Here is a 17,067-nt window from a genome sequence, read left to right as displayed (position 1 = left end):
GTTGTTGGGCTTCTGCTCTCTCTGTTGCGCCTGCCTTCAGCCTGGCAGGCTTCTGCAGTCACTAGCTGCTGTCTAGTAGTCTTAGCACCTGAAGCAAGCATTTATTAAGAACGCTGAATTGGGGGACAACAGGCAGTGCTGTGATGGAGGCATTCGCTGCTCAGTGCCATAGACAGAGGGGGAGATCCCAGGACCAGGGGGCAGGGAGCGGTTTATAGAGAGCCAGGGCCGGAGCAGGGCTTGGAGTGATGACTAGGTGGTGCAGGTCTGAGGTGCTGAGGGGGAAGATGGGAAAGGGAAGAGGGACAGGGTGTTTCAGGCATTGGGAACACATACAAAAAGTAGCTGAGCCAGAAGTGGAGTAGCTGGAGGGAGCTGTGGTGAGCTGTGAATGTGCAGGGCTTTAGCTTGTGGAAGGCCTTCAGCGCTGCCAGGCAAAGGAGGTGAGAGGGAGCCACGGAAGGGTCCGTAGGAGTAGAAAACATGACCAAGTCTGTGCTTAAGGAAGGTGAGACCCATGGTGACTGCGGGGGTGGAGTAGAAGCGGGGTGTGTAAGGGAGATGGTGAGCCAGCTGGAGGGCCAGGGACAGAGAGAAGGCTGCAGGCCATGGGAGGCAGTGAGAGGAGGGGCAGGATCCAGAACGCGGGGAATTCGGCAGGTGATGGAATGAAGGTGGATGTGGTACTTGTGGGACCGTCGGCTGCCCTCTCCCTCTGGCTTCTCTCTGCTTATTCTCTGTGCCCTGCTGCTGTGCGTGGGGTGCTCCCCCCACACTTGCCGGCCGGAGGTGGGAGTGCAGATACAAGCCTCCTCTCTTTCCAGATTTTCATTCCTCTTCGCTCCAGCTCAGTCCCCTACCGCCCTTGTGGAGCCCCCGTTTCTTGGCTAACACACTATCACTGACTCATAGCAAACCAAGGAGGCTTTGGAGGGAGCATGGGAGGGGCATGGGAAAGCCTCCCCCATTGATGGTCTGAAGAGCCTGGCTGCGTCTAATCTGAATCCATTCTCCGTCCTGCATCCCTTGGGGGCTGTCCTAAAGCTCCTCTTTTCTCCTGAAGCCTGCCGAGGTCCCCCCTCATCTGAGCTAAGGATCAGTGAGAAAATATGTGTAAAGGGCCTGGCACATAGTAGATGGTTCATACAAGCCTGCTCCTTCCCTCCCACCCTTCATTTCCACACGCTTTTACTTGATCTCCTCTCCCGTGTCTTCCCAGAGAAGCCTTCTGCATCCTGTGCCCCTGTCAGAGCTCTGCCAGCTACAAAGATGTGGTCTCTTGTGTCAGCCGGCCCTCATGGCTACACGGCAGTACTTTGGTCTGTCAGCGCACTGAATGCGGGATAATGCATGAAGTGCTGTGCCACATGGTGGGAGACAGTCCATATATGGGAGTGCTGGCCAGGGCGGGGTGCTTTGGTTATGGACTCGGGGTGATGGACACATAAGGGAATAGGCTGACACATTTTTTTCTAGGGAAAATGGCAGAGTGCATTTGATTCCAGAGCTCTGGGGGTAGAAGGCTTGGTCAGGGTGATTGGGGAGGCTGGCAAGAAGACGGACAGAGACTGCTGAGGATGGAAGGTATTATGGGGGCTTTTTGAAATGGGAGCCCAAGAGAATCAGCTTCCCTTTAGGCCCGTGGGCCCCCAGGCTGGAGTTCTTGAGAGGAAAAGTCCCCTCCTTTCAGGCTTGGCCTCTGGTCTGGGCAGCAGGGCCTGGCAAAGGTGGCGAAGGTGGTGGCAGGGGGAGCTCCAGACCTGAACCGTGGAGTCGGCCTCGTCCTGCTGCCCTCATTGTACAGAGAATACAAGTTTGTGCCAGAAAAGTGCCGTGAAAACACCACGCAATGCTTTATCACAGCACTTTTGTAGCTCTTAGTGGAATGTACACATCGGTCTGTCCTGGTGGGTGGGCTCATGGGAGAAATCTTTGTCCTGGGCCCTTGAAGGCTGCCTATTTGGGAGCACGATTTTAGTGTATTTAACATTCATTGACACAATTGCCTTGTTGCTGTTATCTGAGTCAGTTTACCTTGTAGATGTTTTAATCCTGAACAAACCACGTGCTGTAGCACTGAGGTTTATAGATTATGCTACTTAAGATTTTATTCTTAAGTGATGACCATTATCACTTTAATGATTACTTTCTGTTTAGGAAGAATTCTCTTTTAAAGAATGTTTTCATTTTTTGCTTTATTTTTGGGGGGAGGGCAATTGGGGTTAAGTGACTTGCCCAAAGTCACACGGCTAGGGTTTTTTTTTTTCTTCTGCTTTTTGGAAGGCAGTTGGGGTTAAGTGACTTGCCCAAAGTCACACGGTTAATAAGTGTGTCAAGTGTCTGAGGTCAGATTTGAACTCGGGTCCTCCTGACTCCAGGGCCAGTGCTCTATTCACTGTGCCACCTAGCTGCCCTGAATGTTTTCATTTTCTTAGAGTATCTTCCTGCGTTCAAGAATTGTGTAGTCCTAGACCTGCTTTTTGGCTGCATGTGGATCTTTTCCTTGATGCAAAAACATATATAACTGTGTGAGTCTCGGCTTGACTTTGTGGGGCGTTCTTGGCCTGTCTTGTGACTGGGACGTCCTGGGCTCATTGGCATTTTGCCTGGCCATAAATTACAAACAGATGGAACTTTACCATTCTTTGCCGTTCTTTTGCTTTTTGCTAGGCAAATGTCTGAAGAAGGACCTGAAAGGAAGGGGGTGAGTATGTTTTAAGGGCTGGCATCCAGATGGCGCCTCAGGAATGCACTTGGTTTGCTGTCCTCCAGGTGGACGTCCTCACAGTATCCTGGCTGCCCAGCTCTGATTTCCTTCCCTTAGTCAATGGCCATCTTTAAATGGAGTGCCCAGATCATCCTGGCAATGTATCCAGTTTGCATTTCCATAGCTTGGTCATTGAGTCCTTCCTTGAATTCAGGAAATATTTCTTGATCTCCATAAAGGAAGGGGAAATCTGAGTGCATCGACCCTGTCATCCCTGGGTTCAGTACAAAGTACTCTTAGCCCTCCTCCCCACCTAGGCAGTCTTCTTACAGCCCCCCAGCCCTGAGGCTGTCCCTTGTTCCTAGATGCTCTCCTTCCTCCTCCCTTCTTCCTGGCTTCCCCAGCTTTCTTCAGGCCCCAGCTAAAGCCCCACCTTTGCAAGAAGTCTTTTCCAGTCCTGCTTAATTAGTTAGTTACTCTAGTGCCTTCCCACTGGTCATCTCCCGTTTGCCCTGCCTGTAGCTTGTTTGTACGCCATTGTTGAGACCATGTGCTCCTCGAGGGTGGGACTATCTTTTGTATCCCCAGGGCTTGGCAAATCAGTGTTTATTGACTGACCCACTGAGCCCCTGTTGCACATACAGGGCACTTGGCTGATTGGCCCACTACATTCTCCAGTGTTGGGAGTCATGGTGAGCTAATACAGAGTTTAGGATCATGTTTAAAATAGACTCACAGAGGCCTCACACTGGAGGACAGCTCAGGCCCCAGCCAGCCTGATGCTCTGCAGCAGTCATGTCCTTTGACAGTGCCCCCGACGCCCGTTGTCCCATCTCTCCTTGACTGATTCTGTCAGCAGGGAGGTCGTGTGCTCATAAGGCAGCTCCTTTCTTTCTTAGCCCTGATTGCTGGTCCTTCCATATAGAGAGCTCAGATCTGACACCACATGCGTGCTCTCCACCCTCGCTCCACACAATGTTTATTTCTCTTTTCCTGTGACAACCTTTCTGCTATTTCCAGATCTCTTCTATATTTACTTAGACCTGTGTTATTTCTGCCGACCTTAAGTGTCCCTTTAGTTCTTCGCCCTGTAGCTTGATTCTGAGAATTCTCCCCATTCTGGTTCCCCTGTGAAATGTGGCTCCACTCTCTTCCTTCTGCTAGAATGCCTCCCTCGCCTTCCCATGCGCGATCACCTGGCATCTTAGATTAACTTACACTCCACCAAGAGTTATGTGCGTCCTTGATGGAGTTTGTAAAGCTGCAGCCTTGTGCTCCATGTGAGTAGTTGGGACACAAGCCTGAACTGAGGCGTGCTCTTGTCCCATTCCTGTAGTGCTCTCAAATGTCTTGTCCTCCCATAACAATTAACATCACCAGCCTGGCTCGTGCCCCCAGGTCTGCCTGAGCAGACGTTAGCTTCCTGTGGGTGCTGGCCATCTGTGGATTCACCTCCACGTTTTTCTTTCTTGGCCATAAATGCTGTTGGACCAAGTGATGGAATGACCAGGTGACTGCCCATTGCTGTAACTCTTCCTCCATCTCTGATTTTTCCTTTCTCTTCTCTAGTCCAGCCCACGTAACTAGTCACCAAGTCTTAGAGCATTTTGCCATACTGTCTACACCCCAAGGTGGAACAACAGCCTTGATGGTTTCTCTTCAGCTACCAGGTTCATTATCCAGTTGTTAGACTTTGTTCATTCAGATGACTTTGGTCCAGTTCTTGCTCATGTACAAATCATTCTAGCTTTTAACCAGCTAAATCCCAGGGCCACCGTAACAGAGGATTTAAAAGAGACAGGGGAAAACAGTTTTCTAGAAATAGAGAATAGGTTTGTAAACCAAGGTAGGGACAATGAAAAGAGGGAATTTGAATGAATCAGAATGATGGGTGGGGCAGCTGGAACCAAGCCATGGAAATGGGGAGTGAGGGGAGGGGAATAAGCATGTATTGTGGACCTATGTGCCACATACTGTGCAAAGCCCTTTACAGATATGGTCTCGTTTGGTAGTGGAAGGGGATGAAATGAAAGGTAGAGGAGAGATTAGATTGAGGACTGGGGGTGGGGAAGGGGGAACTGTAGGAGTCCCTGTCAAATGGCCTTAATCTTAGTAAAATTGGGGATTAAACGTTCTGCAGTTCAGTTGGGAGCTTGGAGCACTTGTAAAGGGGAACAAGATAGGGCAACAAAAGAACAATCTCTGGGCAGCCTTGAGGCCTACGAGTGCAGTTTATCTCAGGTTTATGGTGATTGGAGTTAGCGTTATCTCATGATATCAGGGAAGCTCAGCAGCCGGCAGACAGGAGAGGAGAAGTAGAATCATCTCATCATCTGACAGTGCCCACTGTCCTTACCTTGGACTAGTGTGATGTCCCAGGTGACAGGGTCGTCTTATCTCTTATTGTGGAGGCTTTCTTTTTATCTGCCCAGTCCTTTTTAGAATGAAGCTCAAAGGGATAGTTTTCCATATTACTTCCTCTCCCTGTTGAGAGAAAATATTGTCCAAAAAGCAAAGCTTTGCTGCTCTGACTGCAGTTTCGAAGATGAATGGCAGCTGTAGAAAGAAGCGAGTCCCTGTCTCCACTCTAGCTTGCCGGTTTTGTGAGCCATACTGGGAAAGCATCGGTCTTGTCCTCCATCTGCCTGGGTTGTCCATGGCATAGTCCTGTGACACGCTTCCTTCTTGCTTCTTTCATCAGCACTGGGTACCCCCACTGTGCAGCTTTTCATCTGTAACCCCCACCTTTCTGTGAAGTGTTTCCTTTAAACAAGGTATGCCCTTTCACTGCCCCATTTCCATCATGAATCCCATCTGTGAAATGCCATGTTTACCTCTATACTCAAATGAAAGTGAGTGTGAAATGGGAGGACGCATCTCCTCTGTCAGCCTGAGTGCTTGTCCCTGACCTTCCCGGGCATTTTCTTTGGCCAATCATGGAACAGTTCATTCACTGTTGTTTGTCTTTGTCTTACCTATTTTGCTTCCATGTTCTTTAGTTTTATAGTTAGACCTGGGCCTAGTTCTTCCCCATAGGTTTCCAAGCCACTCTTAGAAGAGAACACCCTGAATTTTGATGCTTTGTTTTATGGATGTATCGTTTGAGGGTGAGAGGCAGTGAGCGTGGTTTAGTGGATTGAGAGCTGGTCTCAAAGCCAGTAAGATCCAGGTTTGGTTCCCTCCTTTGACCCCTGCTGGCTGTGGGGCCCTGAGCTCAGGGCTTTAGCAAGCTCTCCAAGACAGTCAGTTGCAGGGAGGTGCTAACCTGTGTTGGTTGAGGGTATTTCCTCTGCTGGGAGGTCCCTATACCAATTAAGGTTCAGGTCCAATCTCTATGCCCTGTTATTTGAATCTGTTTGATAAATTGTTTTTAAATTGGTCATGCTATTATTTCTTCCTGCTGCAATTAGAGTAAATGTTAACCAGGGATGGACATGCCCTTTGTCTTTGGGCTTGAAGAGATTGCTTTTTCATCAGATGGGATTTTTTTGCATTGGATTTAGACAGGGGTTACCTCCCCCAGAACCCATCTCCCCTCCATCCCTCCCTTGGCCAGTTTCCCTGCAGTAATGCAGCATTCCTCTGCCCCACTGACATTTTATCCTGGGCCTTGGGGAGTGAGCAGGGGAGGAACTTCTAGACTCAGCCACTGTTCTCCACCCTGCTTGTCTTTCTGCCCCAGGCTGTTGCTGCTCCTAAAACTTGTCACCACAGTGGTCGCTGCCTTTGCCGTCTGCTGGCTGCCCTTTATTACACAAGTGGAACAGACCATGCAAGTGCTAAGAAGACTCTTCCCAGTTGGCCGGGGACTCTTTGAGGCATGTTTACTGACTTTCCTCCCAGCCCTTCCCTTGAGAAGCGTCCCCTGTGACCTTTAGGGGTTTCATGTGGAAGACACACAAGGGGTGGTAACTCGAGCTGGGCCCCTCCTGCCCTCCCTCTTTTGCCAGTTACTTTAATCCAGGATTTAACCCTGAGCTCAGCTGGCATCTTCTAGGACAGTATATGAGAAGCTAATATTGATGCCATCATCAGATCCATATTTCAGGCCTACATTTTTCCACTGAAATGCATTCCATAGTAAATGACGGTGTCAGAAGACGCAGCTATAAAGTTAACAACTCCTCAGCAGAGAGCTTGGCATTCTTTTTCTTCAGTCTAAGGAAATCACTTGGAAAACCTTAGAAACAATCAGTGGACAGTTTTATTGGCACTAATTTTTACTGAAAACTTTGAACTTTAATTCTTCTTTGATGTAATTTTTAAATAGTTATAAGTTAAATTCAGTAATTAGGTTGTACCAAAAAAAAAATTTCCCCAACATAAAGGGTTTTAACTAAAGTGAAATCCAGCACATTCAGAGTCAGTCCCTTAACAGGTACTAGTCAGAAGCTTGAGATGTCATGTCCTTTCAAGCACTGACCTGAAAATCAGTCACCTTTTGTTGCAGAAAAAAGAAGTTTAAAAGAAATGCCATTTAAAGACTGAAGTTGTATGTTTAGAATTTTTAGAAAAATAAAAATAACTTTATCATATTTAAAAATAATTTTTACATGTATCTAACCAGTATTTTTAAGGAATCAAGAAGGTGGGAGTTTGTATGTTATTTTTACCTGTAATTGACTCAAATATGTTTTATGTTGAGCAGGAAATTATTTCCTTGGGCATTCATTTAAGTAAATCAGATGAACTGTATGAGCAAAGGCCAGTAAATGGAGGATTGTGGGCCTCTCCCACGTTCTCTGACTCAGCTTCCAATTCTAGAAATGGGAACAAATGCTGATGGTTAGAACATTTCTTGCCGGCATCTTAAGTGTTTGTCGGCGGGTGCTGCCAGGCTCCCCCATTCCCTTCTAATCCTCGGTCAGCAGGAAGACCATCTCCTGTGTGGCTGTGAGGGATGGTGGGGCATGGCCTGCTTGTTGGGCAGTCGCTTTCTTGATGTCAGGCCTTCACAGCTGTGATTGAAGCAGCTGTGGAGAGGCTGGGTTTCAGGAGCAGGAGAGCTGGGTTACAGATTTAATTTTGAAAGTGATCCTAGCACAACTGCTAATGGCTTTAAACTTCTTGATTTATTAGTGGTTAACTCTCTCGTTGCTGGCAGTGGGGTTAGTTATTTTCAGTAAATTCAGGTGTATAATAACAGAATGTTGGGAAGAATAGCTCTCTCAGAACATTTCCAAAGAAAATGATTTCAAGTATTTTATTTTAAAATTGGGGGTAATATCGACTGCCTGGGGAGGCAGGCAGTGCAAGGAATTCTCGGCTATTTTAGGCACATTCTTTCCTAAACTTTCATTACAAACTGTACCTCATAAATCTGGACAAAGTTGCCCCCTTTCCCTTACCTTAGGATAGAAAATGTGAAAAGATGGGCCTTATTTATTTTTTCTTTTATTTCTTAAAATAATATTTTATTTTTTCCCAGTTACATGTTAAGACAATTTTTAGCATTTACTTTACAAGATTTTTGAGTTCCAGATATTTTCCCCTCCCTCTTGGCTTTATTCATTTCTAAAAATTTTTCTTAAATATAACAAAATCTAAAATGAGTGATTCTCTTTTAAGGACAAAGTAGCCAATTTTTGGTGCAGCCTCAATGTTCTTCTGAAGATCAAGGACCTTCTCTCACCTCACACCCAGCTGATGCTCAGGTAGGAGCTCTTGCAGCAATATGCAGTGTTCATAAGCAGCTTGGGGTCTTGGGGGAAGGGCATGCTCTCTAGATAACCGAAGGCCTGACTGTGCTGTGTGTCAGCCATTTGGAGCAGAGCATTTCTGAAATGGACTGTTGCCTTAAAAAGAAAGAACATGATTTAGCCCCTTGGCAGCGTCTTGGGCTCGTAGTGAGTGTACGGCCTGGTGCTCAGCCCCAGGAGGTCAGGCCCCACGGAACGGCCCAGGTCTGAGCAGACGTCCTTTGTTCCCTTTCCTCGCTGCCCGCCAGCGTCTCTTACTGCCTTTGGTAGTGCTCACGGTGACGGTGCCCTGCTGTGGGATGGGAGGGTGGGGTGATCTCATCATGAAAACAACAGCAACAGCAAACAGCCGCCCTTTGGATGGCGCCTCCTCTGTGTGCGGCACCATGCTGAGCCCCTTGTGATTACTATCTCACGAGCTCACTCAGCGGGGACTGTTACTGCTTTCATTTCTTAGCTGTAGTTAAGAGAACTGAAGCCGGCAGAGATGAAGTGACTTGTCCAGGGTCTCACATCTAGGAAGTGTCTGACACCAAATTTGAACTCGGGCCTTCCTGATTCCAGGCACAGCGTTCTTTTCCCTTGTGCTAGTAGCTGCCTGCCTCCATTACAGTTTTGTTGTTGCTTTTATGTCCATAATTTTAAATTTCTCAAGTTGAAAAATAGAATGTTTATAATGAAAATTGTGTAGTGGGTTTTTGGGCGCTGTGCTCAGCATTGGGGACACCAGCAGTGAGGTGGGTGCAGGCGGGGCCAGGGGTCAGAGCTCAGATACAACGTATGTACAGAACAAAGCCTGGGGGGCGCAGGCGCCATCGTGGAGAACGGAGGATCCGCTCACACACACCCCTAAACTCTTCCAGTTTTGTGCTGACATTCCTGAGCCTGCTTCCTGCGTGTGTGAAGCTGACCCTGCAGCCCCGGCTGAGGGGCTTCCGGTACACTCTGGTGAGCATTGCCCTCCCTCAGCAAGGGGGTCACTCTCTTTGTCACGTTCTCAGGGCCGCCGGTGGGCTTGTGGGGCTGGAGGTGTCCTTGGGCCTGGGGCCTGCTCGCAGGTCCTGCTTTGTCTGGAGTAGCTTTTCTCCTTGAGGAGAAAGAGAATGTCTTTTATGGAAACAGTGTGGCCTAGTGGAGCTAGGAGGGAACTGCAGTATAGGAGCTGCTGAACCCCAATTCAGGCCCCACTGCCATCCCCTGCCCCCATCCCCTCCTGCCCCCCTGTGCCCCCATCTCCTGCCTCCATACCCTCCTGCCCCCCTATCCCCTGCACCCCCATTCCCTGTGCCCCCATCCCCAGCCTCCCCTTCCTCTTCCTGCAGTCCCCTGCCCCCCTCTGTAGCTTTCCCATTCTGTTCTCCTGGGATCACACTCTCCTTGGTACTTTGGAGGGGCTGCCTGTTCTCCTGGAGACTGGACCTTCAGAGGGCGTGGGTCTCACAGGCGGAGGCTTTAGGAAGAGCAGGAGGTTCTGAGGCTCTACGGATTCACGTAACAGTCTGTTCCAGTGCAGTGAGTGGACGTCATGCAGTGAATGTGATCACGAGTGTGAGGATTCTGGCTTGAAGAGAGGGCTCTGGGCAGAGATGTGGCAGGACCTTGGCCCATCGTTTTTAGTTGTCCAGCTCTCCGTGATCCCATTGGGAGCTTTCTTGGCAGAGACGCTGGAGGGGTTTGCCATTTCCTTCTCCATATGAGGAAACTGAGGCAAGCAGGGTGCCGTGACTCACCCACAGGCTGGCCCTCCATCCATCTGCTGGGCCACTGCACTGCCCAGTGAGGCTCTTAGAAGCACTTAGCTTTGCCCTCCTGTTTTCAGTCCTGAGACCGTGTTGTGAGCCCCTGTGCGCCCCCTGCTGAGCTCTCCAAAGCCCTCTTCCCTTGTCCCCATCCTCTCCCTCACTCCAGCAGCCCTTCTCCTTATGCCCTTCTCATTCCAGCCTCATGCTTATCTTCACTATGATTGACGTATAGGAGTGATTTCCTTTACTCTAATGTTGCTGTTTCCAGAGTGAATCTTAGTGTTTTTATGGCCAACTTATTTCACAGCTTAAAAATTCTCATTATTTATTATTTTTAAGTGGAATTTTATTCATTAGTTTGAGTACATGTGATCCAATAAGTTTTTTAAATTTACTGTCTCTATGGGGGACTCTTATTACAGGTAATTTTTGAGAATAAAAATTTATACGCTGAAAATGATTTCTTCAAAATCTGTTTTCTTAAACTTGAAAAACAGAATTATGAATTTAATCATTTTTCTTCAACTTACAGCACATTTTTAGAGTTAAGATAGATGTGAGGAATTACAGCGTAATGGTGATGTTCATACCCAGCCATACTCTTTATTTTGAAATCTCTACATTGTAAGTGGAAGATCAAAGTACAGATCCAAGAGCTCAGAGGTTTTGCTTCTTATTAAATGAGTACATTATAAGTAGTTATGTGTAGCTTTTTAATAATAATGTTGCTTCTAAGTATTTAGTGCAGATGCTAGAACTGGTCTAAATGAATTTTATTCCGATGGCATTATGCACGTCTTACAAAGGAATCATTCTGAAATTACTATGTACATTTTGTATGTATTGATTTAATGTCCCACTTTCCTTTTTTTCCTCCTGTAAAGGTTAGCTGTGCTTTGTCATTCTTCCTATTCTCCTTCCAAGTACATGAAAAATCCATCCTTTTGGTCTCATTGTAAGTAAAATCTTGCTACATGTGATAAATCTGTGCTCTATAGATAGAAATGTATCCTGTAATTTGCACACTAGCATGCATTATAAATAAGTAAATAAAACACAGAGATGCCCGTGAGCCCCACAATAGTCACCCGGGGCTTGATAAATGTTTGTAGAGTGGAATGAGGCTAGGTAATCTCTTAAATGGCTCGTTGGGTTCTAGATTCAGAGCCAGAAGAAACCTCAGCCGCCCATGTCTGCCTCCATTTCGATCTCTCCCTTCCCCATATTTCTCTCTCTTCTGGCCACTGAATCTCCAGCCGACTTCAGAAGAAGCCACATTGTTGTCAGGAGCACGTCCAGTCTGCTGGTGACCGCCCAGGGCACATCACATGAGCCCTGTTTTCACTTGAAATGACAGTCCTGTGAACCAGTCTGAGGATTTCTAGAACAGGAAAGCCACAACTGCTGAAATCCAGTTGATTGAGAGAGGGTGAAAGAAAAGGCTTGTTTACTCGTGGATAATGTGAACGTCTGAGTTAAAAATCCAGCAGCTTTTCTTTTTCTCTTCCTCCCATTCTCATGTATTTTTAGGTGGGGGGAAGGTACTGGCTCGCAGGAGAGCATTGACACCTTGGTAATCAGCAAACTTACAAGTCAGCGCATGGCTTATTGTAGTATTGCTTGTGTAGACGCAAGAAAGTGATGGAGAAAACGTGACCAATGCAGGTGTGTTGTGCACGGCAGCCAGTGGGCTCTAAAACACTAGACATGGAGTGGCTAGGTGGCACAGTGAAGAGAGCACCGGCCTTGGAGTCAGGAGGACCTGAGTTCAGATCAGCCACAGATACTTGACACACTAGCTGTGTGACCTTTGGGCAAGTCACTTAGCTCCAACTGCCTTGCCTTCCCCCCTCAAAAAACCTATTAAAAAAGAGAAAGAAAAAAACACTCAGCACCCCCCCCCCACTCTACCCGGGATCCCCCTCCCCACCCAGTAGCTCTTCAGGCCTGGCTGTGGGGCTGCCTACCTTGCTCAGATCGAGAAGCATCACTGCCACATAACAAGAAAGTTCTTGTGAGACACGCCCTTGCAGGTGGCCCTGGGTGAGGTCCCATCCACAGCGAAGCTAGGAGCTTGTCATCTTTGACAGGGGAATGGAACAAGCACACACTCATCTGGAGGAAAAGTATGGAGCTGGCCAGTCCTGGCATCATCCAGGGGAAGCCTTGTGCCCTCGGGGGGCATGAATCCTCACTCTCCTCCAGTGAGTGCTGATGAGGTCACTGAGCACACGTCAGGCACAAGCCTCTCGTGGGCATCATTCTGTTAGCTCATCCTTTGGATTCAGTCTGCAGTGTGGCCTGGCCCCTTATTTCCTCATCCCTCCTCCTCTTGTCCTCTGTACAAGCCCTTGACCTCTGTTGCTGTTCTCACCCATTGGTTTTCTCTTCTTTGGGAAGCTGGGTGGTGCTGACTGGGGAGACCCGTTAGGATGAGCAGATTGCAGATCATGCGCCTCCCCATTCCCTCTGAGCTTTCATTCTTCTGTTGCTTAGAGAGGCCACTCAGTCCATCAGGAAGAGACTGAGATGGTCTAGGCCACTTTATCTCTCTGGGCCTCAGTTTGCTCATCTGTAGAATGGGAAGGTTGGGCCAGACAAGTCCTAAATCCCTCCCAGCTGTAACATTCTGTGGGAATCTGTGAGGTTGGTTTGCTGTAGACTTCCTAGGCTCCACTGTTTCCAAGAGAGAGAAAAGATGACATCCGGACAGTGGGGGGTGCAATGCAGAGCTGCCTCCACTCCAGGAAGGAACCTAGGCAGTTTCTGTGGAGCTGGAATCTCCCTTATTCTGGATTGTTAAGAAAAGGACCAGGGGTGCATCAGCTCCATACAAAAGGTTCTGCCTTCACCCAGTAAGAAGGCAGGTGCAGTATCTACTTCCTGGCTGAAAAGCAGGAGTCACAGTTACACTTCTTTGTGTTCTGTATATTAAGATGCTTTTCTTTCTCCTTTTAGACCAGTCTGCTTAATTCTAAATGAAGTTCCATTCATGTCAGTCTGGTTCTTACTTGTATCGACGTTCAGGTGAGTCAGACAGGCCTTCGTACACAGTCTTTCATTGTCAGCCACTCGACCTTTCTTGCTTCCTTGCTTCCCTCGAGGCTTGCCCATCGAGTTTCACGTGGCTGTGTATGGCTCGTTTTCCTCCCCAGCATGCTTCCTCTTCTTCTGAAGGACCAGCTCGTGCTGGCCTCCCTCGGGACCACCTTGGGCTTTTCCGTGGCCTGTGCAGCTTCCTTTTCGATATTTGAAAACGTTTCTGAAGAAGAGCTGCAGTTAAAGTCATTTTCCATGTATGTTCAGAGGCACATCCCCGGCTTCAAGGTTCCTGCTAAAATGCTGAAAGCTTGGGTAAGTCACCTCATCGTCAAGGAACTGCCCTGTATCGCCCATCTCTGTAGAGGCAGCAGTGCTTTCCTGATCAGGACTAGGCATTCAGTGACCCAGAGTGCAGCCTTGCCCAAGGATAATCCGAGGCTTGTGCTTCCTGCTGACCAGCACGGCTCTGCACCTGTCCTAAGGGCCCCTGGGGCCCACTGTTAGGCCCACGTGAGGCTCTTTGGCCGTAAGTACAGAAATGCTACATCAATAAGCCTTTTGCTAGATGATTTTTTTTTTTTTTTGCTTTTTGGAGGGGCAGTTGGGGTTAAGTGACTTACCCAAGGTCACATGGCTAGTAAGTGTTATGTGTCTGAGGCCAGATTTGAACTCAGGTCCTCCTGACTCCAGGGCCAGTGCTCTATTCACCTAGCTGTCCCAGCTAGATGCTTTTTAAAATATTTCCTTATTGGGGGCAGCTAGGTGGTGCAGTGAATACAGCACCGGCCCTGGAGTCAGGAGGACCTGAGTTCAAATCCAGCCTCAGACCCTTAACACTTATTAGCCATGTGACCTTGGGCAAGTGACTTAACCCCAATTGCCCTGCCTTAAAAAAAATTCCTCATCACGGACTATGGTTAAAAATAAGGGCATTATTTGCATAATATAAAAAATGCTGGCATCACATAAGGTGCCTAACCAAAACAGTCAAGACTGTGCCTGTATAGTTTTTGCTCCAGAAAGTTTAAGAGAATATTTCTTCTAAACCAGAATTAATTCTTATTTCCTTTTATTTTCCCTGAAAGGTCAGTTCATTTGACAGGAATCTCTAGAGTACCTACTGTTTACTAAGTGTCATTCTGGTGTGGGGGAGGGAGCATACAAAGAGGAATCAGAGGACCTCCCTCAGCTAATTTACAGTCTAGTAAGGGAGATGAAAAAATGGGCCCACGCGAAGAGCCATGATGACAACACCCATTTAAATCACACTATTAAGTTCTGCGAAAGTCTCTCCTTACCACGATCTTGGAAAGGAGGTGGTGCAAATTCTGTTATCCCCACTGTACAATAAACCTGCCCTTGGCCAGGGGCAAAGCCAGACCTCATGACTCCATTCCAGAGAACTTTCAACTGCCCCCTGGTGCTCTCCTAGTAAATGAGAAAGGTGACTTGGGGCTAAGGTGATCATGGACACCTTAACTTAAAGGACAGGTGCCTAAGCAGCGTGGTTTGTTAAAATGCCCTTAACACACTCAGAAGGCAGAGCGTCCAACGAAGTAGGGTTTCTTGGGGGGTGGCCCTTGCTGAACATTGTCATGCCTACCTGATCTGATGTTTGTTGCTGAGGGGTCGAAGCCCAGTAGATAGAGGAGAGATGGGTATTCTGGTCTTCGACGTGACACTTCTCAGTGTAGACGTCCCACAAGTAGAAACTGGCATATGATCCTGAGGCACTGACCTGGTCCCCCCAGAAGAAGCTCTTCTGTCCAAGGAAGGCAGCACAGTCTCCCTGGGGTGTGCCCCAACACCCCATTTATGGCATGAAGCTTTCATTTTGGCTTCTCCATGCTCTGTAGACTGTCACCATGAAGGGTCCCGCCCTTCAGGAATTGGGTTTTCCTCCCCTTGGCATCTTCCCCTCTAGGGAGTCTCTTCCTCTTCCTGTTCCTTCATCTTTGCTGTCTCTCGTTCTTTCTCTCAGTGGTCATGTGCAGTGAGCTCTAAGCTGTTTCCTGCAGGACCAGTACATGCTGAGTGTTCATATATAGATTTGTTGAACTGAATTGATAATGAGCATTGGTGACATGAGCTGGCATCTAGTTATGTCACTGTCAGCTTGGCTATGTCAGTCACTTAGAAGTCACTGGGGTGCGTGGACGTGTGAAGGAGGGGACACCAGCTGTGAGATCTGGATCAGATCCGCCTTTTGTTCCAAGGGGACTGGTGGGAAAAATGCATGTGGCAATGTTACTGCAGCCTCTGTAACGCCGGGGCCCTCTGCTCAAACCTCTGCTTCTCCTTACAGTTCCTAGTCTCCATGACGATGATGAGCCTTCTGACCGTCACAAGCATTGCTGTGGAGCCGCCACCCACGCTGCCCGACCTCTTTCCTGTGCTTGTGTGTCTTGTTTCCTGTTTGCATTTTCTCTTTTTCTTGATCTACTTTAACATTATAATTCTCTGGGATCACGGAAATGGAAGAAACCAGAAGAAAATCAACTAATTGTCCTCAAGAAGAAGCAGCAGAGCCAGATAATTTTTAAAATGTGACTGTTGGTGAAATTTCAGGTTAACTTGTGCTGTCCAAAAGCAAAATTCTGTAGAGGATTATGTGTCTTAGAGCAGAGAGGCTGGGGAACACCAGAGGCAGCATGGCAGGAGGGGGAGGGCTGAAATCGGGAAGCTGGCTCCGCCATAGATGGCGGCCGGGTGAGCCAGGACATCACAGGTCTGGAGCTCTCCCCCCAGTGAAGTCCTGAGCTCAGACCCCCAAGGCCCCCAGATAGGGACCAAAGAACAACTGGCCTTCTTCCTTCCAGCTGTGCCTTAGCCGTGGCAAGAGAGGGTTTCATAAATAGTCATCGTGAGAAAGGCGCATGTGTGCTTCCTGATGGTTCCTTAAGGATGTTTCCTAGTTGTGTTTTGGGGTTGGCTGCACACATCCTGGAGTTTGATGGGATGAGATGGCCTTCTCTTTATCAAGAAGGCACTGAAATCCAGGTGAAGACCTGCTTTAGGAGTTGTGATGATCCCCAAAGAGCGTATGTGGACTTTCCCACAGATTTAGTTGGGTTCGTCAAGCCTGAGTGGTTTTTAAACAGTCTTGGAAATCCAGCATTGGGTGATTTTAAAAAAATTAGGCGATATAAAAATGTTTGAAATTCGACGGTTTCTAAGTCCATCCATTCATTTGGACATTTGTGGCATGGGCATGCATTTGTTTTTACAAAGCTGAAAGACTTACCTACCTAGAGGGCTGATTTGCTTTGTGCATCTAGAAGTTAATTCTTCCCAATTTAAATCCAGGCTCCACAGTTCTTGTCCCTTCTACATGGGGTTCTGCAGTCTACTTCAGTGGTTATCCCCAGTGTTTCGTGCCTCATGCGACACAGTGAATTCTGCCAAGGCCACTCCAGTAATAACTAGGCCTCAGTATCGCACTTCATGTTAACATGACCCCCTAATAAGGCAGAATGAGGCTCCCCTTGCCAAAGCCCATTCCTACCAAGGAATCTCAGTATAAAGGTTGTATCTTCTCCATGTCTTAACCTCTGCCATAGTATTTCTGTTGTACCTTGTGATAAAAAATAAAGCAAATCATGTCATTGGTAGTACTTTTAAAGAGTGAATTCTTAGTGCGCTAGAAATGAAAATGTGTTAGTAAAGAGCTTACAGGTCACCCCTGATGGCATTTTCAACGGCGGCTCTGGAGAGTGGCCAGCTGAGACCGCGTGACCAGCTTGTGGGTGTAAAGCCCCAGGGTGGGCAAGTCAGAAATCATGAAGTGTTTCTTTCTTAGAGCAAACGTGCACAAAGACTGAGGGCGAGTCAGCATCGACGAGCAGCCTTGAATCCTTGCCGCATCAGCAGGATCCCT

The 17,067-nt window shown here is 47.8% G+C and overlaps 1 protein-coding gene across 1 annotated transcript in view; it reads left to right on the top strand.

Moving 5' to 3' along the window:
- The window catches only part of LOC138164904 (dolichyl pyrophosphate Man9GlcNAc2 alpha-1,3-glucosyltransferase-like), a 49,448-nt gene extending 32,647 nt beyond the window's left edge, over positions 1-16,801 (top strand). The window contains exons 8-15 of the mRNA XM_069092854.1: positions 2,519-2,704; positions 6,390-6,525; positions 8,276-8,361; positions 9,270-9,354; positions 11,033-11,103; positions 13,107-13,175; positions 13,304-13,502; positions 15,496-16,801. Of these exons, the coding sequence (XP_068948955.1) occupies positions 2,519-2,704; positions 6,390-6,525; positions 8,276-8,361; positions 9,270-9,354; positions 11,033-11,103; positions 13,107-13,175; positions 13,304-13,502; positions 15,496-15,693 (1,030 nt within the window). The 3' untranslated portion in view covers positions 15,694-16,801. The remainder of the gene's footprint in view (positions 1-2,518; positions 2,705-6,389; positions 6,526-8,275; positions 8,362-9,269; positions 9,355-11,032; positions 11,104-13,106; positions 13,176-13,303; positions 13,503-15,495) is intronic.
- Positions 16,802-17,067: the final 266 nt, after the last annotated feature.

Source organism: Petaurus breviceps, unplaced genomic scaffold, assembly GCF_028583685.1.
Source record: "Petaurus breviceps papuanus isolate PSGF00001 unplaced genomic scaffold, PetGlider_PUasm1.0 207, whole genome shotgun sequence".
NCBI lineage: Eukaryota > Metazoa > Chordata > Mammalia > Diprotodontia > Petauridae > Petaurus > Petaurus breviceps.
The sequence above is the reverse complement of the archived record's forward strand: the minus strand, read 5'-3'. Positions and strand labels throughout refer to the sequence as shown.